Source organism: Delphinus delphis, chromosome 21 (genome assembly GCF_949987515.2).
Source record: "Delphinus delphis chromosome 21, mDelDel1.2, whole genome shotgun sequence".
NCBI classification, from domain to species: Eukaryota; Metazoa; Chordata; class Mammalia; order Artiodactyla; family Delphinidae; genus Delphinus; species Delphinus delphis.
The window spans coordinates 21,930,585-21,957,625 of NC_082703.1; the positions used below are offsets into that span (position 1 = coordinate 21,930,585).

Sequence of the window (27,041 nt, forward strand, 5' to 3'; positions counted from 1 at the left end):
GTTTTTATTTAGCTCTCAGCATACCACGTCTTCTTAGAAAGCAGAGTAGTCACTGTTTTTATATTTATAAGCTTATTAAAGCTAGCAATGAGCAATGAAATGATCCGTGACAGAACTGGGCATCTGTAAACTTTGCACTCATGATTAACTGAACTGCTGTTTTTCCAGAGTAAATGCAGAATAGAGTTGCTACACTCTCTACCAATAGGACGACTGTTTGAGTGAAAAACAGTTCTAGTTATCACATACACTTGCACCTGTGTAAGCAAAGGTAAAGCTAATGGCTAATGTGACACGCAAACAGTTTAGATTATCTCTACATAAGCTAATCTAAAGTTTGTCCCTCACAGGAATATCCCAAGATAGGCAGAATGGAGCTTTGGGGTTCTTCTCCTAACAACTTGAGTTGCAAAAGTTTGTCAAGTTGTCCTTTGAACAGATTTATTTCAGTCCTGGGAAACTACTACTTAGAACCATTATTCTGTATTATCCTGTTATCATGGCCTAATGTTTCTTTTTAAATGCTGTGCCATCTGAAACTTAAGCATAAAAAAAAGAAAATTGGAGACAGATTGAGGGTATTCAGATAATTGAAGTAAATAAACCATTTACCTGATCTACATGACTATTTCAAGATAATCGTCTTAAGCTTCTATTCATGTTGTAGAGTACTCAATAAATATTTAGTTGAGCACCTACCAAGTAAGAGATGTTGAATACTAGGCACAAAAACAAAATGGATTTTTGAATGCGTTGGCTATATTTACAAATTGACATTTTCAAGCTAATTAGAATGCTTCATGCAATTAAGTTTAAAACAAAGCACCTAGAAGAAGTGGGTGCTTTATCATAATTTCTTTCTTTCAAATTCTGTAGTACTATTATTCATCACTGCTCACATCAGAAGAACATAAAATGAGATATTAACATTATCTTCTGAATTACCTCAAAAGTTTGTCCAAGTATGCAGAGAATGTCTAACAACATGTTTTCCTACCTCTAAGAATAAGGCATGTCAGCACACCTCAACTTATGAAAAACCCAAAGCACAATTCCATTAACCAAAGAATAATACAAGAGCTGCTCTTAAAACCTAATTGCTACCCCTATCATAAATATTAAGCATATAGATTTAAAATTAAGATATAAAATGCCAAATATTTGTTTGAGTTGAAAATTACTCCATTCATTTATTTATTCAACTATTCATCTGGCGAAGGAGTACATACAAGTCATTATTTCTGTACCAAGAGCAAAATTATGTTGTGAGTTTCAGAACTACCTCTCATGAGACCAAATTCCCATTCCATCTCCTTTTCTGAAGTAGAGGGGGTTGAAAAACACAGGTGTGTGCATTACTCATCACGTGTATAAATGCCAAAGTGCACACATATCTGTGGTTCACTAAAACACCAGGCTCATGCTACCAACGTCACATGCAAGAGCCTGCGTTGTGTACCATTATGCCACACACAGCTGGACATGCTGCCTTGCCTGCCCCTTCACACATCTGGGCTCCAGATGCTGCTGTCCAAGTTCCCAAAGCTCCCAACCATGACCCTTCCAGAACACTGCTTCATGCTGCAAACCTTCTCATTCCTCCTCATGAATACTGTCCTTGATCCCAATCCTCAGATTAATGCTTGCTCTGCCAGCCAATGGAAAAGGCTAATTCCTGCTAACAAGTACTAATAATTTTCTACTGCCCCTTTTAAGTCTAATACTTGTGTTTTGTTCTGGAGACAGCCCTTTAATCTAAAGGAATGCCTTCAAGGGTAGGAATTCTAGATATAGAAAAAAAAGTTAGAAAGAGAACCTGAGGAATAGAGTGATGGGCATGATCTGGACCAAGAAGAAGACAGAGGGACTAACAGTCTCTTGGACCTTGGGAAGGTTTGGCCGATCTGTAGAGGTGATCTAGAGCTTTCCTCCCTCTGACCAAGGCCAAAGCAATGGGGAATGCAGTTTCTCTGAAACAAGGCACTCAGGTCAGATAAGTGCTGCGTTTGTGAATCTCACTGAGGGTGCATAGGTGTTTACTGGTTTGAGTAAATTTAGCACTGGGGGTCTCGTAGCCTCTTCCAGACTGAAGAGTCTTCAACTCAGTTTGCACGATTCTGTGAATATACTACATATCGTAGAATCACACTTCAAATGAGTGAATGATGTGGTATGTGAATTATATCTCAACAATGCTGTTATTTTTTAAAAGAACACTATTAACATAAATATGTATTTGTCACTAATCTGTTAGATAGAGTCCTAAGGCTAGAAATGCACAGGAGCAAAAGAAACAACATGGGTAGGAATGTTCGTTCTTATTTAGATGCTTCATTTTCCTCTTGCGGAAAATGCTTGATCATTGCTGATACAATAAAAATAGCCAGCACTTACATCGCTCTTACTATGTACCAAGCAGGGTCCTAAGTGCTTTAACGATACTAATTCATCCAATCTTAACAGCAGCCCTGTGAGGTGGGTCCTCTTTTTCTTCCCATTTTACAGTTGAGGAAACTGAAACACAAAGAGGTTATCCAAGGTTTCTCCTGTAGTAAATGACGGAGCCAGAATTTGACCACAGGTGGCCTGGCTTCCAAATCCATGCTCTAGACCACCTCACATTATCTCTGCACAAGAGATTTAGTAGCTTTTAGTTTAAGATGATTATAAGGCTTTCATGGGACAACAAAGCCCTCAGTAAGCTTTGTAAAAATTATCACCTAGATTCCATTTCAGTATAACTTACTCCAGGTATTAGAGCTTGGTGGTTACAAAAATGAGCTTTGGACACGGGCAGAGCCGAGTTGAAACCAAGCTCTACAATCTCATAGCTGTAAGGTATAGGGAAATCATGAAATCTCTCCAGACCTCAGTTTCATCAACCATAAAATGAGGACAATAATCCCTACTTTACAGGTTTGTGATACGGATTAAATCAAGATAATTCGTATCAAAAGATCTAACAAATTTCCTAGCAAGTAATACGTAAGTAAGCACCTAACGATTATTATGTATACTTTTCACTGTTTAATCCTAGATTCAAAATGGTGGCTTTATTCCTTCTAATTGTTCTTTGGTGTTGGAAATCCGGGTCCAATTACACTGAGCAGAACTGTGTCCAATTGGAAGAGTCACAGAACTAGATTCCTATCCTTGGTGATCCCAGAAGAACTGACATTTCACACTAAGACAGATCAGGTTCAGGAAGTCCACTGGAACTTTTCTTCATTTGAGGAGGACAATTTTAAAAGCCTGAGCTCACAAGCAACCTGTCCCCACCAAAGATTCACTGGCAAAATTCTACATTATAATCTTATAGCTAGAAAGAAAACTAAGGTCCCTCAATTGCCTATATCTATTTTATTTAGTATATATATTTTTAATTGAATGCTTACAAAATTCTTGACATAATATTGGTCACATTCAAATGTAATTATTTCCTTACAACTTTGCCAACTAAGTATTTTATAGATGAGGAAAAGTTTCAGAGAGTTTAACTTCGGTACAGGACCAAACAAGTAAGGGAAAAAACAGCATTTAACCTCACTAATATTCTCCAGTAGTAAGTCATATGGCTTGGAAATCTTTAAACCTAAAAGTCCTAGACATTGTTATAATTCTCTATTGTATTATTTTATTTACATCGGCGTTTACTTACTGTCTGTGTTTGTTCTCTTTATAAGAAAAATCATTTCTTCCATGAGTGCTAGAAAAAGGTAGTGTGGAATAATAAAAATATTAAGTAATGATATGATTAAGTAAGGCATAAGTAAAAAGACTGTCATGAAAATAGCTCTGGATAAAGACTGGACTCACTGGGCTTCGACTCTTTTTCTGCAGAATGAGGGAAACGGACTGGATGACCCCTGAGACTTCTACCAGCTCAAAAAGTCACTGATGTGTTCTTGACATTGTCTTTATTGGTGTTAACTGGCTAGACATTCAATTTAGTGAAGGCATGCTGTCAATGTGACCAGGCTCTTGGTTCAATTTAGAAGTTTCATTCTGTTCCATGGTCACGGATACCACCTCTGACTCGTGTCATAGCTCACAGTTGAAATCAAGCAAGGAATATGAATTTATCATTGCAAATTCATTAGCTCCATTGGAAGCACACATTCTAGGTATCTATATATAGCAAGGGAAACGAACTCCTATTATTAATGTGTGATCAACTGACCTGAGTTAGTGCAGCTCCTTCGGTATCTAAAAAGCATAAAGCAGCTTAGCATTAGGAAGAAGAAGGTCACATACTGCGAGCTGAATTGACGTCTACAAGAAGCTACAGAGACTCCTACAGCTATATTTATTCAAACCAATAAGCACCTACGTAGCCTCGATAAGCTTCACAAACAGCACTTATCTGTACTTCCCCATCGCTTCTGCCTTGGTCAGAGGGAGGAAAGCTCTATATTATCATCTCTATAGAACGGCCAAACCTTCCCATGTTCAAGGAGGCTGTTCGTCCCTCTTTCTTCTTGGTCCAACTCATCTCCATCACTCTATTCCTCAAGTTCTCTTTCCAACTTATTTTTCCCACTCAGTGTTTCTGTGTCACTGACTCTTCTCAGACTGCAAGCATGCTCAAGTACTCTACACCAGCCCGGAAATCTCTCTTTCCCTAACATCTATTCCTTCTCAAGCTCCCTTGATGTTCCTCTGCCTACCCCTGAGCACACCAAACTTCATACAGGTAGATGGACTCTACCTTCTTAGTATCCCCACTACAGTATATCATATTAATAAGTCCCCTTAAGGCTGCAGCCAACTTCCTAAGAGCCAAAGCTTGTGGTTATTCTTAGTGAGTTGTGGGGTTCATTCTCTTATATAGATGAAATCAGGTTAAAATTAACTCTAAAAGAAACTTAAAGCTGCTGTGGCACAAAGCCTTTAAGCTGTTGAAGGCCCACTACCCATCCAAGAGTCCTAAGTCACCAGCACACAGGTCTGACCAAAGCACCAGCCTTATGACAACTGCCCAAATTTGTTATGTTTTAGGAGTGGTTTGGTCACTTTTTCACACTACTATAGATCTCAGCTATGATTAATGATAGCCTTGTGATCTCAGGTTTTAAAAAAGATCTCCTGAAGCTGAAAAACCCAGAAGTATTTTAGTCTGGTCATCAATTGCTAAGAATAGATTTGACTGCCTTGTTTTTGTTCAAGCTCTTGAATTTGTTCCAGATTCTTGAATCTGCAGCTGTTAGTCAACAGGTGAAAATGGATTCTCTAAGAAGAGCTACTCTTTGAAGACTCTGAAATATTGTGACTCATAGTTTTTTTAAAAAAGATTGGCAGTACAGATTTTAATTCCAAACTTTCGCAATGAACTTCACAATAAAAAAAAAAAAATCAGATTTTTTTCAGGGCAGTTGCTGGACTGACTGACACATGTGACCAGAGAAAGCATACCCCGTGACAGAAAATGCTCCACTGTCTATCTGATATGAGGTCGAATGAAATAGAAACAATCTCACCACACTGAGAAAGTAGTGCAGGTGATGTGTGACACCGTATCAGGAAACAGGAACTCTTAGTTTCTAGCATTAATATTTATACCTCCTTTATACTTTTGGAAAATTTAGATGAAATGTTGTCCTATCTCATAAAATTATAACTTGTTATGGGGGACAAAACATCAAAATAAACTGATTTGGGCAAAACCAGGGTTTCAGAATCAGGAAGTCTAGCACTGACCACTTAAGAGAGTTTTTGAAAAGTTCCTAAACCTCCCCATGTTTCAGTTTTCCCCACACAAATCTGGAAAATAACTTTTTTCCATAAAATTCCACAATTCTCAACACCATTAAGTAAAAGCAAGAATATGTCACCAAAAACTTAATTTGGGGGTTGGTGGGGGAGGATAATTACATTAGGGAGGGAAAAAATTGAACATCCGCCAGAGTTAAGTGTTTTAATTCTCAACTTTGTTTACCGATTTCAAATGGAATAATGAACCCATCCAGTGTCACAGGAGCAGGAACAATGATAGGTAGGGCCGGGCAAGTGTAATGCAAATTTTTGCCAGATTCTTCTGAATATCACTGAGCCTTCATTTCTGTGTACTGAAAACCTGAGTGCTATAGAAAACACTGGGTACTCAACAGAGAATCTCAGAGACCCAGGGTTCTCCGGGTCTCACTCAGGAGAATAGGGTTTTCCCCACTTCCGCAGTCTAAAGGAAATTTCACTATACTATTCCTTTTATCTAATTCTCATCTATATGCTGGATAAGCAAATAATCACTTTACCTGACTTTAGCAACTTGGCAATGAGGAACTTTAGGTTCAAGATTAGTAGAATATAAGCACACAAAAGAAAAACACATTGTAAAATATATTAAAATATATAGCTGGTATGGAAAATCACATTCTTTACAATAAATGATGGGTCAATTGGATAGGCATATAAAAACTGGATACTGACACCTACCTCACACTCTCTATAAAAATCAATTCCAGATGAATAGCAAGTCCAAAAATGAAAGGTAAAACAATCAAGCTTTTAGAAAAAAAAAAAAAAGCATGGAAGAATCATCTCATGACCTTGCAAAAGCAGGCTTTGGGTGTCCCATCCCAAGGTGGGAAAAGGAAGCATCCGCATGGTTGGGAACACTGGCATCAGTGGTCAGAGCTCAAGCAGGTGGGGAGGGTGGCCGTGCATGGGACTGGGTGGTGCATGGTGTCAGAGGCAGGGAGGCCGTGAGGGTCGTCTCCACAGAGAGGAGGTCCAGCCTACAGTGACAGAGCCCAAAGGGGTGAGGAGTGTGTCTAGGTGGAGAGGGAGCCCAGCATAGGGTTCAGGGTCTCAGTGGAGTTGGGAAGGGGCGATACAGAGTACTGGAACCTAAGTGGGATAACGAGGGCATCCACGTGGGGGTGATGGTGAAAGACTGGCATGAGAGCGCATATAAGTAAATATATAAGGGATAATGGAAGTCAACTTTCTCATCTGGAAAGGGAGAAAACTAGAAAGAGCACTGTGATGTTGCATTGGAACTGGAGGCATTGTGAACTCAGGGTTCTCAATATAGATAAATAAACGTGGATGCGAATGTGCACGTGTGCTTGTGTATATGTACATACATACCCAGGCAGACATTCCCTTGCTCTATCTACTAAGATGGCCTGGGAGCAGCTACACCTAGAGAGCAACTTAGCACTCACATCCTGGCTTCTAAATACCATTCTCCTCTAAAAGAAACCAAGTCTCCTCGGAGAAATGCCTGATTTCAGGGCTAGGGCAGGGAAAATTCAGGATAAGCCTGAAACATCTGAGTGCGTCAAGCAAATTAAAAAGTGCTCTAGTAATGAAGGAGATGTGTCAAAAGTATGCAGAGGCCAGCTGGAGACACTCGCACTGACCCAATTAGGGAAATTGAAGCAACAATATAAATCATGTCAGCAACAGAAGATAATCCATTCTAACCCACTGAATAAAACAGGCAACTCTGGGTCCATGAGACTCTGAGTAAAGAGACCTGTCATGACAACTACATGTAAAGCAAGATGTTGGACTGGATCCCTTTGCTGTAAAGGACATTATTGGAAGAACTGGTCAAACTTTAGTGGGGTCTGAGGATTAGGTGGCAGTAATGTATCAATGCTAATTTCCAGACTTTAATGGCTGTATTGTACTCATGTTGGAGTGTCCTTACAAGATACACATCAAAGTATTCGGAAGTGACGGGACAACATGTCAACAACTCACTCTTAATGGCTCAGGAGAAAATGAAATATGTACCAGACTATACTTCCAACCTTATTATAAGTTGGTGATCTCATTTCAAAATTTAAAACATAGTGGAGACCAAAAGGGCAAAAACACTGGAGGAACTGAAAGGTATCTCAAGTCCAGTTTTACAATTGAATTAAAGATCTATTCTTTAAAAATGCATAGACCTAAAAAACATATTTGCTGAAAAAGAGCAAGCTGCAGAATAAAACGTAAACTATGATACCATTTATGAAAAACTTTAAAACAAACAAGGGCAATCATCTCTATTACTCATTATAATTAGTATAAAAATATAAGAATGAACTGTAAAATTGTACCCTAAATTCATGACAATGGTTTCTTATGGGAGGAGTGTAGGGAAGAAGGAACAGAAAAGGAAGTGGTGGGGAGTTCCATCCTATATGATTCTTATTTTTCTAAATAAAAATCAAATATGCCAGTATAATTATAACTGTTAATTCTGGGAGATGGAAGCAAAGGGTTAATTATAGCCTTCTTTGCATATTCCATCATTTTAAAATTTCTCAAAAAATAATTTAATAAATAAAACTTAATGAGGACTTTACATTTTATAGGCCATATAAATGTGCATTGACTGAGAAACATAAAATTTTTTATTTTTTGAATTTTGGCAAGTTCATCACAAAGTGGATGCACAATACAAATTAGACAACACAAACTATCTCTTTAAAATATATACGTGTTCCGGTATTTGAGCTAAAGTAGTTGAATCTTTTTCAACTGAAGTGTCAATTTTTTTTTTTTTTTTTTTTTTTTTTTTTGCGGTACGCGGGCCTCTCACTGTTGTGGCCTCTCCCGTTGTGGAGCACAGGATCCGGATGCACAGGCCCAGCGGCCATGGCTCACAGGCCTAGCCGCTCCGCGGCATGTGGGATCCTCCCGGACCGGGGCACGAACCCGTGTCCCCTGCATCAGCAGGCGGACTCTCAACCACTGTGCCACTAGGGAAGCCCAATTGAAGTGTCAATTTTTAAAAAATAAGGACGAATCACAGGAAAAAATGTCAGCACTCTTAATGGAATCTCACCTGAGACTCTGGGGTCTAGAGGTGCCATCACTGGCAGCCTCCTATGTAACTACTGAACCTACTGTAGTAGGACCCTTTACAGCAATCCTGGCCTGTTGTGGAGATAAGTAAACTCATGCTCAGAGACGGCAAGTCACCGAGTCACTATTACCTGCAAAGTTCAGAAATGGAGGGAGTTTCAAGCAGGCTGTGACAACGGTTTTAAGTGGCCATGAGTAATCAGAAAAGACTTCCCTCGACATACATTCACAAATGCAATGAACACCCCCAAAATGATGTGTCCACCATCCACCCGTATTCTGGGGGTTCATGTTCTCTTCTTACACTTCCAGGTTCTCTCTCACCAAAGAACAGGGTCTCCATGTGCAATTGTTGATGTGAGGCCCTAACATGGGGCCTTTTCTGAGGGGATGCCATTCATGTCATAGACACTGTAATTACTGAAGATATTTTTAAAATTTATTGTTTGTTGGCTCCAGAGATGGGCTTTTTATATATTAATTACAATAATTTTCTGACAAATAAATTATTCCTATCCTGAGAATACACATATGTGATTTAGTTTACTAAAGAGAAATGAGTTTGATAATCAAATGATCTTGTTGACCTAACATCTAAAATTAACTGAACTTCTAAGTAAAGAACTGCTTCCCTAACTGATGAACTGATTGGGAAATATCTTAAAATTAGAGTAGGTTCTCTATTGAAATTAGCACACTGGCTAAGTTTGAGTTTTTGATATTATAGCTCTTATCATCTGCTTTTTATATTCTGTGCTAAATGGTGTGGCTAAATCCTCTAATTTAAATCCACAAGTAACTTCTCTGTATACATTTGCCATCATAATCCACAAATATTACATGGCCAAATTAGTTATTATAGAATATTACATACGTTAATTATCAGGTTATTACATATTAAAATATAATGTTACATAAAATAGAATATTTTATAGTAATTTCTTATTTGTTATGGAAATTTCATTAGTATGGAAGTTAACTTACTAAAATGTAATGCTTTTTTATCTACATTCTCCCTTCAAAATACTGCATTTATTCAGAATAGCAATTTAACAGACACATTGATGAAAACTTTCGTAGCTCTTCGGAAAAAATTAACTTTGTCAATATCAATCATCAATGGAGAACCTAAGTTCTCAAAATTACAATTTGTTGAAATTGTCTACAACACCACAAGACTGTCGAATCTTTTCTATAGGCTAAGAAACTACAGCTAAGAAATTACAGCAAGTAAACATTGAACCTCTGATAAAGAATTTCATTTCCATGAAAGCAAGCCACATAATTATTATATAAGTTATGTCATCATGACTTTAAATTCTTTATTGTGACTTAAAATTTGAATTTTCAATTATTTTATATTCTATCACCTGTAACGGCTGTTATCACAAAATAATAATATACGCTCATTTAAAACTTTTACTTAAAGAGCTCCATTTCCTGATGGGCACAGGGATTGACTGCGGCCACGCCAACCAGTCCTCAGTTGAACAAGCCCCAGCTTCCAACTCAACATTCATCTTTTGCAAGCGGTTTGCCCAGGTGCACAGGAAATGAGCATGCTCTACAGATGAAGACCGGCACCTCTGCTACAGCTGTAATGTGTACATTTCCATACACGGTTATTGAAAGTTCATTATCGGAAACAGGGGTCTTCTTTTAACCACAGCAAACAGACGTCCTTTCACAATAATGGTCTAGGACCGTTCAAATCCCCAAACGCTGAAACTAATTCGACCGATGGGTTGAAACAAGAGGAATAGAACAGAATAAAACAATGAAATGGCGATCAGAAAGGGGGGGGAAGGGAAGTTCCTAGGTGTCTGCGTGTCTCCACACATTCCCCTTTCTCCACACAGCTTGGGTCCAACAGGTGCTGTGTTAAATCAGAGTCTGATCGAGATCAAGTTCTGGGTCAGCAGGGGAGCGGCGGGGGTGGGGCGTGGGGGGTTGATACACCCTAGTGAGACTGTCGCTGGGCCTGGGAGGCACAGCAAAGGTAGCACGCAGCTGTCGCGGGCGCCGCTCCGGCTGGGCGGACGTACTGCACCCCGGCCCCCAGCGCGCACCTTCCTCCTCCCCACCCCCACCCTCGCGCGCGCCCCACTGCCGCTCGCTATGTCCCGGCCACCCCGTTACCAAGCAACGAGCTGCCCAGGCGGGAAGCAACCGAGCCTAGTGACTGGGAGAGGGGAAGGCGGTTGCAAAGGGAGCTTGAGCAGCAGAAATGAGCCCGGGTAAGAGCCGGGTCGGGGGCTGCCCTGGGAGGGGGCTACCCGGGAATTGGACGCGTGGTGGGGAGCGCCGCCTCCCCCCGCCCCGGCTCCTTCCCCCGCGGGGCGGGTCCCGTCTGGAGTGTGGATCTCCTAGACGAGCCGCACACCTCCGCCCTCCCCAGGAGGAAAGCACCGCCTGCGTCCCCGCGCCTGCCCTGCTTCCAGCCTTGGAGCAGCACGGCCCGCCGCCGCGGCGTGGCCCCAGCGCGCCCTCCCGTGGCCGCTCTACGCGCCCGCGTCCCGAATCCCCACGCCTCGCCTCCTTTCTCCCAGCAAAACCAAAAGCCGCGTACTGTTGTGTTATAGAAAAGCGTACTGACGAAGAGGAGGGGGTTGACTGCGTTCTCCTTTCAGCACCCAAGATCCTAAATTCTTCTGAGGGGGTAAAGGAAAATAGTGGCAGTGAAACAGGTAAAACCTCCCAGGCCAAGGCTCCGATGGCAGTGATGTTTCTGCCTTTTACTATAGGCAACCAGTACGTTACCTAAGTCCACCGGCCCAACTGGTGTGCTTCCGGTAACTACTCGTAAGATACTAATAATAACTAACACGGGACATTTACTTTGTGCTAGATGTTGTTCTGAGCACTTAAATATGTCAACTCATTTAATCCTCACAACAACCCTATGAAGTAGGTACTACCATTCTCCGCATATTACAAGTGAGGAAACCGAGGCACAGAGAGGTTAACTAACTCCCCAAGGTCACACAGGCAGCAACTGACAGAGCCAGTATTCAGCGGGGTAGCTCCAGCGTCCAGGCCTTAACCTCCATGCTACACTGTACTGCTTCTCTGAATACCAGATAAGAATTGCTGATTTTTTGGACAGTCACTAAAAAGGTACCTACTTTTTTCCAAAAGAAATACTTTTATAGTAAATATTTGTAGACTACAGGATACTGTATAGGGAGGATGTTTGAAGTCATTAAAAAGCTGCAGTTTTCAAGTTCCATATAAACCATGAATAAGATGTGTGGAGGATCTGAGAACACTGAAGCTGGAGTCTCGCTTCCTTGAGAGAAGCTGAAGGAGGCTACACAGCTCTCAGAGGGGCCTGGTGTTCATGTGAGACACCAGGGAAGGAGCAGAGCGCTGTGGGCAGAAGGCAGTATCTAAACTGAGGGGCCACATTGGGATCCTATGGTTACCCATAAGCCACGCGGGACACGTGGGCAATCCAGACGCAGAGGTGCTGCGACAAGTGATGAGCCCGAGACCTGAGGTCAGGTTGGGGTTTGTCCACCTCCATAAACCGGGGACCTTCACAACGGCCTTGTCAAGGGCTCTTAAAAAAAAAGGCTGGAACAGCCACAGCCGGCAGACAAAAGACACAAGGCAATTGGATGCCCAGAGCACCAGGATAAGCCACACCTCAGTAGAGGCCGCAGGGCAGTGCACTGACCTGCCCCCTCTCTGCTCTTCTGCGCCCCGCCCGCCTGCATGAGGCCAGGCAGGCATCCCTGGGCAACAGGAGGGGCGACGGGAAGCCCTGAGTAGGGCAGAAAGCCCTCACAGAGAGTCTAGACACGGAGACAGCTCCATACCAAGAGAGAGTGTTTAAGGTCAGAAGAGACTGAGGGAGCTTCATGTGGCAAGACCGTGTGTTCTCTAATGTGAGTGAGATGGAAGGCTCTGGAGAAAAATGCCAGCGTTCACAGAAAATGAAATTACATACAAAATAGCACATATGCTTGTGTGAGAGTTAAGTCTTTCTTGCTAGAGCGTGGCGGGTGTAAGGGCAGGGACTCAATGGGTGAGACATATTCTAAGCTAGGCGCCACCAAGGATGGCAGGGACTTCCTGCTTACAGCTCAAGGCAAAACTAGGACGTGTGACCTTGTGCCCTCCCCACTTTCTGTTCTCTTAGCTACACGTCATGGTCACCAAGTGATCCATTCGCTGGGTACTGACCAACAGAACACTAACATGATTTGCATAAATAATGCCGAATTACAAGGTCGTATATATTTCTCAGGTCTCTGATTTTAAAAGAACAAGGAGTTAGTATATGGCGTGAAGTATATATATGGAGTGTCAGAGGTGGGTGGGGAGTGTGCAATTTTATTTCAAATAGGATGGTAGGAGACCTCACTTAGCAGATGACATCTGAGCAAAGACCTGAAGGAGGTAAAGGAGTAGTCAGTGCAGATTTCCAGGGAAAGAACATTCCAGGCAGAGAGAACAGCAGCTGCAAAGGTCCCTAGGTGGGAGGATGCCTGGCATGCTTGAGGATCAGCTGGTGACGGGAGCAGAATAAGCATGGAGGAGGATAGGAGAAGGGTTCAGAGAGGATACTGGGCTTTGTAATTCCATGTAAGGATGTGTGGTTTTATTCTGAGCAAAATGGGAGGCACTGGAGAATTTGAGCAGTCATCCCTCCCTTCCATCTCTATTAGAAATTTTAAATTTACCAAATCATCATCATATTGATAACACCCTTGCTGCTACAGTAAGAGAGTAAATTTTCCTTGAGCATTTACTGTGTGCCATGCACTGTGTAAGGCTTTACCTACAAATGAGACACTGATCCCTCACAGTGAGCATGTGGCAAAGCCAGGATTCAAGCTCAGGCAGCCTGGCTCCATAGCTCCCATAACAAAGCCTCGTGCAGATATGCACACTCCCCTGCTCTGTGCCTTACTATTCTCCATAGGATTCACTCCCATCTTACACACAGTATCCTTTGTTCCCCTCACATGGGCAGAGATTTTGCATATTTTGCTCACTGTAGGATCCCCAGCACCTTGGACAGTACTTGATACATAGCAGGTGCTTAAAAATAGTTGTTAGATGAATGAATGAAGGCTTGGGTAGAACAGCTCACAAGGCTTCAATAAAAGTTACTTCTAGGAGTGAGTGTGAATTGTCACGGCAAAACTCAGTATTTGAACCTGAGGATTAAAAGGCATTGACTACAGAGTGTCTAACATCCTATATAGAATTGTTACCACGTTGCATTTTTAAAACTCATTTGTTCTCCCTGCTCTATTAGCTACAAGTATGCCCTTAAAACTTTCTCTATACATTGACTATGACATAATCTTCTGCAGACTTCAGAATAAATTCCTTATATCTTTACCTTAATGACCTCAAAAGTCATCCTGCTGATAACTATCTTGTTTTTAAATTTTGACACTTAAATATGAAACAGCTAGAGAACTTAAGGTGAATATAATCTGAATAATATTTCTTGCAATCTGAATAGAGTATAAGCTTCTTCAGGGCTGGCACCATATCCTCTACTTAGTCTAAATACTTCCCAATATAGTACATTTAGCAAGGACTTAATAAATGGTGACCTGTGACTGTGTTCCCTCTCCTGTGCTTCACTGATAATTTCCCTTCCAATTCTAGAATCACATAATCCTATGTGTTTCTTTAAGTACTGATGAATTTTAAAATTATCTCCCCTTTGGGAATAAGTAGTAGCCAATGTCTCTGAAACTCATAAGAAAAACAAAAAGTTATTTTCGTAGCTTTTAAAAATAGATGAATCCAACTCTCTGCCTACTCTATCTTCACTGAATCATATGAACTTTGCTGGAGAAAAACACTCACTTCTGAGTCATACCATGGATCTCAATGCTATTTGGAAAAGTTAATTTATTTCCCCAGTAAATGCTTTTGCAAGCCCTGTCCAAGATAACTATTCCACTCTTCTGGTTTCCTCAAATCTCCAACACCTCTCACCGCTACCTCCCAACGTGTAACATGACCTCAAACTATATGAAAAAAATAGAAGCAATCAGACCCCAAATCCCTAAGCTTCAACCTTAAACTCTGCTAACCTACCGCCTGTGTTCCGTATTCTCTGCTGCCCCCCACTTCAGTGGAAGGACTGTCCCTGCTCAACCACAGGTCATTTCCTGCAGATCATACCTCTCCTGTAATTCTCAATACTCAACTTTGGCGATCAGCCTTCCTCATTCTCCAGAATTATTCTTCTCCTCCATTTCCACTATATGATTCCCGCAGTAAGCAGGCATATTAGACTCGCTCATGGTTAAAAAAAAGTTCTTCTTAACCTTCACATCTCTTCCAAAAACCCCTATCCCCACCAGCACCTTATCCCCTGCCACAGTAAAACCAGAAAGCGTTGCCCACGAACCTTCACGTTCCATCTCCCCTCGAGCCACTTCATCTGGGGTTCTGAGCTGCTCACTGCACAGAAAGTGCCCCTGTCTAGGCCAGCAGCAGGGTCCATATTTCCCAATACAGTGCTCATAGCCACTCCCCTGACCCAGAGCCTGACTACCCAACTGCCTGTTGACATCTCCACTTTGATGTCCAACGGAAAACTTTAACAGACCTAAACGAGTTTTCCCTAAAATACGTTCCTCCCCCACTCTTTTCCATTTCAGTAAATGGCATCATCATTCGTCCACCTGCTCTCACTAAAAACCAGGAGTCACCTTTCCTTCCTCGACACTGGCCACATCTAATCCTCCAGCAATGCTTCATGTCAAAAACGTATTTTGAATCCACCTATTTTTCTCCATTTCCCGCACTGCCATTCTAGTCCAAGGTACCTTTGTCTCTCCCTTGGATTATTCCAATAGTCCTGCAACTGCTACCTTCTAATCCATTATCATGCAGGAGAGTGTCCTATAATGTTTTTAGTCAAATCAAATCATTCTCGTGATCGAAACCCCCCAAAGCTTCTCATTTCTCTTAAAATAAAAGCCAAACCCCTCAGGATGGCCTGCCAGATTCTCTCTAACCTCACCCCCATCTCCCCCTGAACTCTTAGCACACTGTGCTCCCATCTGCTCAGGAAGCTGCATCCACATGGGCTTTCTTTCTGTTCCAAACACAGGTAACACGTGCTCTGCTTCAGGACCTTGCGGTTTCCTCTGCTCTGAATCTCTTCCTACAGATGTCCACATGGCTGGCCCCTTCTTATCACGTAGCAGTCTTGGCTGAAGCCACAAAATACCAGATAGGCCTTTTCTAACCGCCCTCCCCAATGCTGTCCTCACCCCCCCTCACTGTCACAGTAGCCTATTTTCTTTGTGTTATTTATCACTATTTGGAAGTATCTTGTTTATATCTTTGTTTGCTTTTTTTCTGTTTACTTTTTTTAGAAGGTAGGCATAGTGAGAACAGGAGCTCCGGCTGATTTATTCATTGCTTTGTCTATAGTAACTACAGTGGGGCACACCACGTGGTAGACACTCAAAATCTGAACGTGTGATATTATTGAAGGAACGAACCACTTGAACATGAAACAGTATTTAAGGCCAAATCATGAACTTATCAAAATTATTCTAGACTTTCAGGTAGAGACTTTAGAGCCAAAGAAGACCCCAGACCTTCCTCCCCCACTACAAAAGGACATGAACAAACACCAGCAAAAACTTCACCAGCAGTACCTGGAGAAGGAAGGGGGCACCCCCTCAGGACATAAAATTGGAGCGTGGAGGCCAAAGACAAAAACAGATGATTCTGGCAAGGCTATCTATAGCATGGCTCGTAACTCCCTCTGACTTTCAGAGGCGATAAAGAAAGCCAGAATCCTGAAGATAACTCATTAATGCACCCCTGCCCAGCCCCCACACATGGTCCATCCCTGCCCTGTGATGAAGGCTGGATTCTTCAACTGGCCAAATGGCTCCAGGCTCTGAACCACAGCAGCTCTCTCAGTGATGAGGGCCACATTGGGACTGGGTGGAAGGAAGTACACTTTGCAACCAGATTCTGTAACATCTGGCAGACTGCCATTCCAAAAGAGATGCACTGACTTCTTTAAAAACCTTCTCTTACAGCAGAAATTGTCAGCCTGGGGCAAATTCTAACATAACTCTCATTTCATTCAGGACATGTTTTTTAATTTTTTCAATAAAAATTTACAAAGCAAGTAGCCTAACATTTGGGGAAAAAAAGTAATGTATGTCAGGAAATGTGCAAACGTTATATAGTCTCTCCCCTACTGCAGAACTAAAATCTATTTTCTAGGAAGGAACACATGGATCCTTATAGCACTTTGCTTAACAGCATAACAAAAATTATGTTCTATTAATCCAAACTGTTTTCCATGTTAAGGAAGAAAAACATCACGTGGCTGTTGCATAGGTACTGAGACCTATATACGACTTTGCCAAGGGTCTCCCTTAACATAAGAATTGTTAATTTTTTTTACCAAAAAATATGGTTTATATCCCAGAAACAAACAAAGATATCTGAGTTCCTGAGAGTTCTCAGTTTGGTGTTACAAGTTAAGGGTTTATTATAAAAGTAAAACCACTATTACAACCTTAAGTAGGTGCAGTATTGTAAGTCAGATGAGAATTATCTCTTAAACTCACTATGCAGCTAGCATCGGGTTTTTCTTAATGTGAACATGAATCGTCTCATCATCTCTTTGCCTCACCATCCAGGAAAGCTAGGAGACTGCTTTCCATTAACATTGTTTAAAAATAACACTTAAGGATTAAATCACATCGTTTTTCAATTTTACTTTTTAGAATACGGCTGCATAACAGAATCAGAAAATCAAATACAACCACACTCAGCACTGAAAGTGAGTATATTTCATTTTCTCAGAAAATCTGTGTAAAGTCTGATCTTTCTCAGAATACTTCCTAAATATATACGGGTTTTCCACAAAAGTCTTCATCAAAATGCACTGGAGAGTGGGCAAGAATGATGAAGAATGCGGGTCACCTGACCCTCACATGATCCTTGTAATAGGCAACTTCAGGGGATTTTTTTTTTTAATTGTAACAAAATGTATGTTCACCTAAAAATGTTCAATTTCATACCTTGTGTAATTTTGTTATAGGCCCTTCAGCATCAGCTGGAATCATTTCAGGCTCTCCGAATACAGACTTTGCAGAATGTTAGCATGGTATGTTTCTTCTAATTTACATAGAAAATATCCAAACTTAGAGCACTGTCACACACTTCTAAACTGATGATCACTATAGCCAACTGATGAGTTGGTATTGAATGTAATAAAGCCACAACCTATTCTAGACACGAAATTGGCAGGAAACTATATTCTGTTATACTTGCATTTGGATATGAGCCCAAAGAAATAACACTCACTGATTTTTTTTAAAAACATATGTTTAAAGTGCTACCTATATATAGTCTACAAATAGGGACTCTCATTATAAGTGATAATAAAATCTAAGTCAAACTGACTAAGGGAAAAGTGTACTTTATTAGCTCTAGTAATGCAAACCCTCTGAATAGTTCACTTGGGGATGGCTTCATCCATACCGTCAGGACTCACGTCGTCAGGGAACCAGCCTCACTCCTTATCTTGGTTCTGCTTTTGACAGTAATGTATTCTCAGACTCCATGTGGTAGCAAAAGGGTTGCTAGAAGTTCCGGCCCTTATCCTTCCAGATTCCAGTTAGACAGAGATGAGACCGTGCTTTTCTCTCTTAACAGTGTGTACTGAGTTCTTGGCCTGATTCTGACAGCCCCACATGCAGTGCTTGAAGCAATCACTGTTCAGAGGGAGGCAACGCTCTGACTGGTTAGCTCTGGGTCACATGCCCACCCCTTGGAGCTGGAGGAGGGATCTGTATCACCAAAGGCACATGGACTTTATCCAGAAGTAAGGGGTAGTGTTAACAGAAGGACAGGGCATGGATCCTGGGGGTACATAACACAACGCATAGTTGCCAAAGACCCAACATAAACTTCATCCTGATATTCCTGAAGCAACTGCAGGGAAATGGGACGAGAAGATAAAATCCTCCTGAGGCTGACGGAATAGATTCCATTCTGATGACAGAGGTCAAAGACCTCTGATTTATTCAACAATGTAAAAATCAAACATCTAAAATTATTTTAATTCATAAGATTTTATTGTTTTCCTAAATTAAGTCTTTCTGATTTTATAATCATGTAGTAAAGACATCCTTTTCTTAAAGATTCCTTCAATGATAGAGATTACAATAAATTAAATTTAATTTTTAATTTATATGATGGAAAAGAATATGCATAGGAAATGTAAAGGTATCTTTCAAGTATAATATCTATCATCCTTGTGCATTCATAACTTTATAAGTGTGAAATCAAAGCCTGACATTCTTAATTTCTCTTTTAAAGGTGCAGTCTGAAATCAGTGAAATACTGAACAAAAGTATTATTGAAGTAGAAAACCCACAATTTAGCTCAGAAAAAAATCTAGTATTCAGCACACGCAATGAAAAAGCTTTGGTATGTGTTTCAGTACAAAATCATTCCTACATTTAGGTACTTCAGAAATGTTACTGCAACCAGTTTACCTTCACCTTTACATTCTCCCCTTCTTCACAGGGCGACTGGATTGTCAAAGATGAAAATAAGGAAACTCCTGTCCTGAAAACCCTAAAAGATGTTCGTTTACCTCTGTACTTCTGCAATTTTCTTGTTTCTCTTAGGAGAGCATGTGAGGGGCATTTGACTTAATCCATATACCTAAAGATTCCCAAGTAAACTGAAATACACGGCAGTTTTTCTGTCCACTTTGAGTTTTTCTACTTTTAGGACTGACTTACACCTAGAGTGAGTTCTCTAAAACAGGTCCAAACTAGAGTCACTGTGTCTATACTTATTAGAACTTCACACTTTCTCTGTGAAGAGTCACAACCCTAGACCCATTTGAAATGAGGAAGACAAGCTAAGGTTGACAAATAGCCCAGAAGTAGAAATTTTCATTTTCCTTAAACTTCCCTTTGAACTATTGCTTCTCTCTTCCCCACCTATCTATGATGGTCTCTAGAAATGCCGAATTTATATTTCTGGAATTGAGGGATTGGCCCTTCTATCTCACCCCCTAAGGAAGTAAGTGCAATTTCTAAGCAAATTGTGAAGACCAGAGTTACAGATCTCAAAATAACGGTAGATTTTCTGGAGAAAATGAATCATACTTGTCAGCCTCTTTGCTGCAGAAATGGATAAAATGTTCCTTCTGGTTGTAGTAAAAGCAATTCCTCCACAAAATATTATCTTAATTTGTTGGTCATGTAGCAAATGATAGTACATTTATAGTGTGATTTTTATTGTTACTAGCCTGTAGAGAATCAAGAAGAAACCCTTTCTATGGAGAAAATTCAGCCTTTTGAGGATCCTAGGACTCTTCATTCCGTAGAAGAAATATTCAGTAGTGACAGTGTTAACAGGCTCTCTCAAGGTATAAATATCCCATGCCAGATACATTTCAAGGACATATTAACTTCGACAGATAATTCAGCTTCAGAAAATTCTGACTTGAAGAATTATAATAACCTTTATAATTTCCTACCTAATGTACCTCAAAACGGGATGTCTCAAGCTGATATGGTAATTCTGGATAAGTCCAGAGTTACTGTGCCTTACCTCAAGCATGGATTTTGTGAAAATTTAGATGATATCTGCCATTCTATAAAACAAATGAAGGAAGAGCTTCAAAAGTCACATGACAAGGAACTGGCACTTACAAATGAACTGCAAACTTTAAAAGCTGTTCCAAGGAATGGTAACTATGACCTGCCCCCCACTCACAAGGAAAAAATTAACTTTATTAAGGAAGAAAATATTGAAAGTAACTTAAATGAAGATATAAAATCAAAGAGAATTTTGGAATTAGAGGCACTTAGGGAAACAGTGTCAAAATTCCATGTGAATTTTTGTAGGAAATGTAAAAAACTATCTAAGAGTGAAATACACAGGGGGGGAAAAGAATGAGAAAAATAATAAAGAAATTCCTATCGCTGACAAGAATACTGCAGATTTAAAACTCCACTCCACAGTTCCAAAACATACACTGGCATTCTGTGACCCAACAAAATATGCAATGAAAGACAAAGAAAGACAACCATTTGCAGTAAAACAAGGATCAATAATATTCGAAAGACATCCAAAGTCAATTCTGTTACTGAACAGTGTGTAGCAAAAATTCAGTACTTACAGAATTACCTGAAAGAATCTATGCAGATACAGAAAAAAGTACTAAAACTAGAGAATGAAAACCTAACCCTTAAAGCGAAAATTAAACTTCTTGTCTTTACCACACAATCTCTGATACAGAAAATTGAAATGTATGAAAAACAACTTAAGACATTGGCTGAAGAAAAGAACACTATTCAGCCCAAGTTAATTAAAACAGAAGAAGATGGCAAAGAATGTGTTAAAGAATTGAAAGAAATAATTAGTAATTATAATGTTCTCCAAGGACAAAATAAAACCCTAGAGGAAAAAAATAGTCAACTTTCTTTGGAGAAGCAACAAATAATAGAAACATTAGAACAACTAAAAAGTAAGGAACACAAAACTCAAAGTGACATGGCCATTGTCAATAATGAAAATAAACTACTGATCACAGAAATGGAATCAATGAAAACAAATATTCTGTTGATACAAGAGGAAAAAGAAGTATTAGAGGAAAAAACATACCAGCTTCTAAAGGAAAAAGGCTCACTTGAAAATGAACGAAAAGAAAACCAGCTAGAGATAATGCAGCTAAAAGAGAAAGAAAGATTGGCAAAAACTGAACAAGAGACACTTCTTCAAATAATAGAAACAGTTAAAAATGAAAAGCTTAATCTTGAAACAACCTTACAAGAATCTACTGCTGCGAGAGAAATGATGGAAAGAGAAATTGAGGATATTCAAACATACCAATCTACCGCCGAAGAGAATTTTCTGCAAGAAATAAAAAATGCAAAATCAGAAGCAAGTATTTATAAGAATAGTTTGTCAGAAATAGGCAACAAATGTGAGATGTTATCAAAAATGTTAATGAAAATTAAAACTGATAATCAGATTCTAAAAGAAGAACTAAAAAAACATAGTCAGGAAAGTATAAAATTTGAAAACAGCATCAGTAGACTTGAGGAAGACAAAATACTTTTAGAAAATTATGTAAGAAGTATAGAGAATGAAAGGGATACCTTGGAATTTGAGATGCGGAATCTTCAAAAAGAATATTTAAATCTAAGTGAAAAAATCTATAATCATCATATTGACCTATCAAAAATGGGTTACATTTCAAGAAGAGAGAAATTCCATTTTGACATCTATGATATTTATGAAGACACCTCTAGTCCTAAAAGTAGGCCTTTAGCCCCTGATTTGAAAGGTATGTATATCATGGTGGATTAGCAGAAATACGTTTAAGATTCTTTTAGCCTATCAGGCATTAGCCAGAGGACAGTAATAAGAAGGTGAGTACAATTCAGTTTTGTAAGATTTGTATCCAATTTATTATATAGTGGAATTATTTAGAGATTTTGCTCTTTTGATAAAATTCATATTATTTTATCATACTACTTCTATACATTGTATATGACCAAAGCAACTTTGGCAGCAAACAGGGATTTTTTTTAATTATTATTTTTCTGCAATACACTTAGAAGTCCAACCTTCTAAAAAATTCTTCTTTTTTTCCAGGAATTCCAAGTAAACCGTATCAATTGCTTCCATCCAAACCATGTAAATAAATTTCTGAAATAGTGTTTCAAAATCCTTTGTCCAAGTACTTTTTTCAACAAAAAATTTTAAATTCACTTTTACATGGGATTACAATTACCTTATAATTGATTAGACTAGTTTTTTTAAATTCGATATTGGAATTAGGTATATATTTTTATGTTGTCAAGAACTGTAAACATTCTGAGACTTTATCCAACTTGTAAGCTAATATGTTAGCCTGACAGTTTCATGGGTTCTAGTGGAAGACATAAGACTACTGGGTCAGAGATAAAGGACAGTTTGTTGCTCACAGCAATAGCAGGAGCCAGAGTAACAGCACTTTTGCACGGGCTCTCCAAACCCCAGTTCCTATAGGCAACATGAAAAGGGTCACACAGTGGTTGCATTACAAGAGAAAACTCTAAGCTAAGGGAACCATTACTTTTCTGAGTGCACTAAGCATGCCTGCCCTTTGCTCTAGATGGAAACATTACCTTTATTATACAGGACAGTTAGAATACCTGCCCTTGCTCCAGCAGAGACACTATCTCTAGCTTCCAAGACTGCTTGTTATACAAATAAACTTACTGAATTTTGTCAAATGTTTTTTCTGCATTTTATTGAGGTGATCCTGTGTTTTCCCCCTTTAATCTGTAAATATGGTGACTACATTGATTAATTTTGAAACATTACACCAACCTTGAGTTGCTGAGATAAACTTCATCAGATATCATGTATTATCCTTTTAACATACTTCTGGATTCAATTTGACAATATTTTGTTAAAGATTTCTGCTTCTATGTTCAGGATATTGGTATCTATATTATTTTCTTTTTATGTCTTTGTCTGATTTTGGTGTCAGGAAAATCCTGGCCTCATAAAATATAAGGTCAGGTTTTCCAAGAGGAAAGTGTTCCCTCCTCCTCTATTTTCTGAAAGGATTAGTGTAGAATTGGTCTTATTGATTATTCCTTTCTAAATACATAATTCACCAGAGAGCCTGGAGTTTTCTAAATGGAAAGGTTTTACACTGCAAAATCAACCCCATTAATAGATATAGAACTATTCAGATTTTCTATTTCTTCTTGAATCAGGTTCGATCATTTGTTGTTCTGAAGAATTTTACATAAGTTCTCAAGTGTTTTGGCATAAAGTTGTTTATAATATTCCTTATTATCTTTTTAATGTCTACAGGACCTATGAAGTCCCATCTTTCACTTCTGACATTGATAATTTGGGGTTCTTGTGATTCTTTGGGCATCTTGGATGTGGATTTATAATTTTTATCACACTTGGAAATTTTTAGCCATTATTTCTTTAAATCTTTTTCTCTCTGCTCCCTTCTGAGATGCAATAACACATATGTTAGACTGTTTGATATTGTCCTAGAGCTCACTGGTATTATTTTCATTTGCTTTTCAGTCTTTTTTCTGTGTTTCACTTTGGATACTTTCTATTACTATATCTTCAAGTTCACTAGTTTTTTCTTTTGCCATGCCTAATTTTCTACTATTCCCACTTACTGAAGTTTTTCATTTCAGTTATCTTATTTTTCATCTCTAGATTTTCCATTTGGTTCTTGTTTATAACTTTCTTTCCAATATGTTCATATTTTCCTTTAAATACATTAACATAGTTCAAGTAGCTATTTTAATGTCTTTATTTGCTAATTCCATCTTCTCTACTGTCTGGGGGTTTATTTCTATGGACTGATTTTTCTCCCAGTTATGGGTCATATTTTCTGGCTTCCTGGCATATCTAGTATGCCAAAAATCCATCTGGAAGATGGGTTTTTGTGAATTTTACATTGTTGATTGTCCGAATGTTGTTGTTTCCTTTACAGATTGTTGGAATTGGTTGTGTTAGGCATTACATTACTTCTGCTTCAATTTGATGCTTTTGAGGCTTGTTTTTTAAACTTTTATTAGGGTGGGTGTAGAGTAGCCTCTCGTCTACTCTAGATCCTCTGGAACCACCACTGAATGCAGAGAGGTGAGAATGTCCCAGCCTTGAATGGTTCCTGGCCTTCTGTGAGCTGTGGGAACCATGACAGGTCCGTGTTGTTCTTTGTTCTGCCTCATGGAATGTAACCTTACGCATGCCTGTCTTAGATGTCAGCAGGGTTAAGGGGATCCCTATGCAGATTTCTGAACTCTTTTCCTGTGTAGATCTTTCCTCTCTAGAACTCAACCCCACAAATTCGAGCCACTTTAGATTCCTTGGGTTCCAATTTCTGTCTCAATTCAGCAAGGCTACTATACTTTGAGATTCCAAGTCCTCCATCCTCTCCAGTCCAAAAGTGCCTCCAGACAAAAAGCAATTGCAGGGCTCACCTCAATTGTTTCCTTTTCCTCACGGATCACAATCCTGCACTGTCTGTGTCCAGTATCTAAAAAGAGTTGTTATGCATGTTTTGTACAGTTTTTAATTGCCTACAGAAGAAGTGTAAATCTGGTTCCTGATACTCTATCTTGACTAGAAGCCATTTCTGGGTAGTCAAGTTTGGGAAGTTTGGAAAATCAAGTCCTATGAACAGACAGAACACAGTGTTGACTCTTCTAGGTAGCTGGTATATGTAGGTATGTTCTTCCACCAGATCTCACCCAACTATAAAGAAGATGCCTGTAACTATGAGTATGTGTGTACAGGGCTATTGACCAGAAGAGAACCAGAATTATTCTTTTTGGAGTAATAATGCCAGAACAAGAACCTTACTCTTGTAGTCCCAATTCTCCTTAGGCAGCTCTTTAGAATGTTCAGAGGCAAGATGCTTAGTTTTTCATCTGGGGGTAAAATTCCGGGTTGCCTGAACTGGAAAAGCACTGAGGATGGGAAGGAGGTAGGAGGAAAAAAAGAAACTGACTGAAAAAGTCTTTCCTAAACACACTTTTAATTAAACATTTTTGGCTCTATTCTTACTTCTTTTGTCTACAGAATTTTTTTGAAACCCCTTATTCTCTGATGATCCCCTTATGAGTCATTTTTCTGGACTCATTATTTTACTATTGTGTTATTAGGGTCAGAGGAGAGCCAGCAAATATGTGTGTTCTGCCTGCCAGTTTTAATTGGAAGCCCCTAATACATTAGTGTTTTTGATTATGGTATAAATAGCTTTTTAGTATATTTTGGCTTAGAACAAACATCCTCTTTCAAATTTTCATGACATATTTTCATGTTTTGTCTTCAAAATAAAATTTTAAATTAGCTAGTCAAGTTTTATTGTTTTTATTCTGTAGGGATTTTTATTAAATTGCATTAAATTTATTGATATATTAAAGATAAACAGCAACTTTACAATATTTAGTCTCCCTGGAACATGGTCTATTGCTCTGGCCTCCTTTTTTTTTTTTTTTTTTTTTTTTTTGCGTTATGCAGGCCTCTCACTGTTTGTGGCCTGTCCCGTTGCAGAGCACAGGCTCCGGACACACAGGCCCAGCGGCCATGGCCCACGGGCCCAGCCGCTCCGCGGCATGTGGGACCCTCCCGCACCGGGGCACGAACCCAAGTCCCCTGCATCGGTAGGCGGACTCTCAACCACTGCGCCACCAGGGAAGCCCTTTTTTTTTGTTTGTTTGTTTTTTGGGTTTTTTTTTTGTTTTTTTTCGGCCTCCTTTTATATCTTCATTTTAATCCTAAGTTTCCATAGTTTTTTTCCTATTGTAAATAGAATACTTTTCACATTTCCTAATGGATATATGGGGAAAACTGTCTTTTCTGCAGGTCATTATATACATCTGTTTATTGTACAATTTTATTAGTTCAAATATCTTTCAACAGATTCTTTTTACATTGTAGGTAAATAACTATATATCACCTGCAAGCAATAATATTGTCTTTTTCTAACATTTATTTCCTCTTGGGATTTTTTCCTGTCTTCCTGCATTAATATATTTATATTAATATGTTTTCCAGGGAAGTGTTTGTCTTGTTTATGGCTCAAGCTTAATGTCTGTTATGATTGTGATAGATATTCTTTAGAAAGTAAGGAAGGTTCTTCCTAATTGTCACATCCTAACAGGTTTTAAGTGGAAAGAGTATTTAATTTTATCAAATGGCTTTTTAGCATCTATTAGGGGAACATGTATTTTTTTCATTTTAATATATTAAAGAACTTTATTATAATAATAGATTCACTCATGTCAAGCTATTTTAGCAGTCATAGAATAATAAATCATTTTATGTTCATTTAAAATGTGGATTCCATTGGCTTGTATTTGATTTAGGATTTTTTTAATGAGTTAGAAATATTATTTTCCTATTTATGTTATCCTTGTCCAGTGATGCTATCCTCATAAAATAAATCAAAACTCTTTCATATTTTTCTATGATCAAAACAATTTAAATAACAAAAGATTTCTCTGTTTTGAAGATTTGATAGGATTTAGCTCCTTAAATCTAGACACAGTACCTTTTGGCTACTAAGTTTAACTATTATTTCCATTTTTTCTACCCTTATTGGTCCATTCATGTTTTCAGTTCTTGTTGAATTACTTCTGGTAACATTTCATTTTCAAATGTATTTGACATGGAATTGTACATGTTTTAACCGTTGCTACATCTGTGGTTAAATC

At 39.1% G+C, this 27,041-nt stretch overlaps 2 protein-coding genes across 5 annotated transcripts in view; one reads left to right on the top strand and one right to left on the bottom strand.

Annotated features, from left to right (window-relative positions):
- The window catches only part of CFAP96 (cilia and flagella associated protein 96), a 157,560-nt gene that overhangs the window by 111,982 nt on the left and 18,537 nt on the right, over nucleotides 1–27,041 (bottom strand). The window lies entirely within an intron of this gene.
- CCDC110 (coiled-coil domain containing 110) lies at nucleotides 11,033–23,435 on the top strand. The gene is given in 8 exon segments (XM_060001477.1): nucleotides 11,033–11,042; nucleotides 11,388–11,492; nucleotides 17,547–17,602; nucleotides 17,864–17,929; nucleotides 19,147–19,257; nucleotides 20,092–20,730; nucleotides 20,732–20,903; nucleotides 20,906–23,435. Coding segments are annotated over 8 exon segments (2,415 nt in total). The 3' UTR covers nucleotides 22,162–23,435.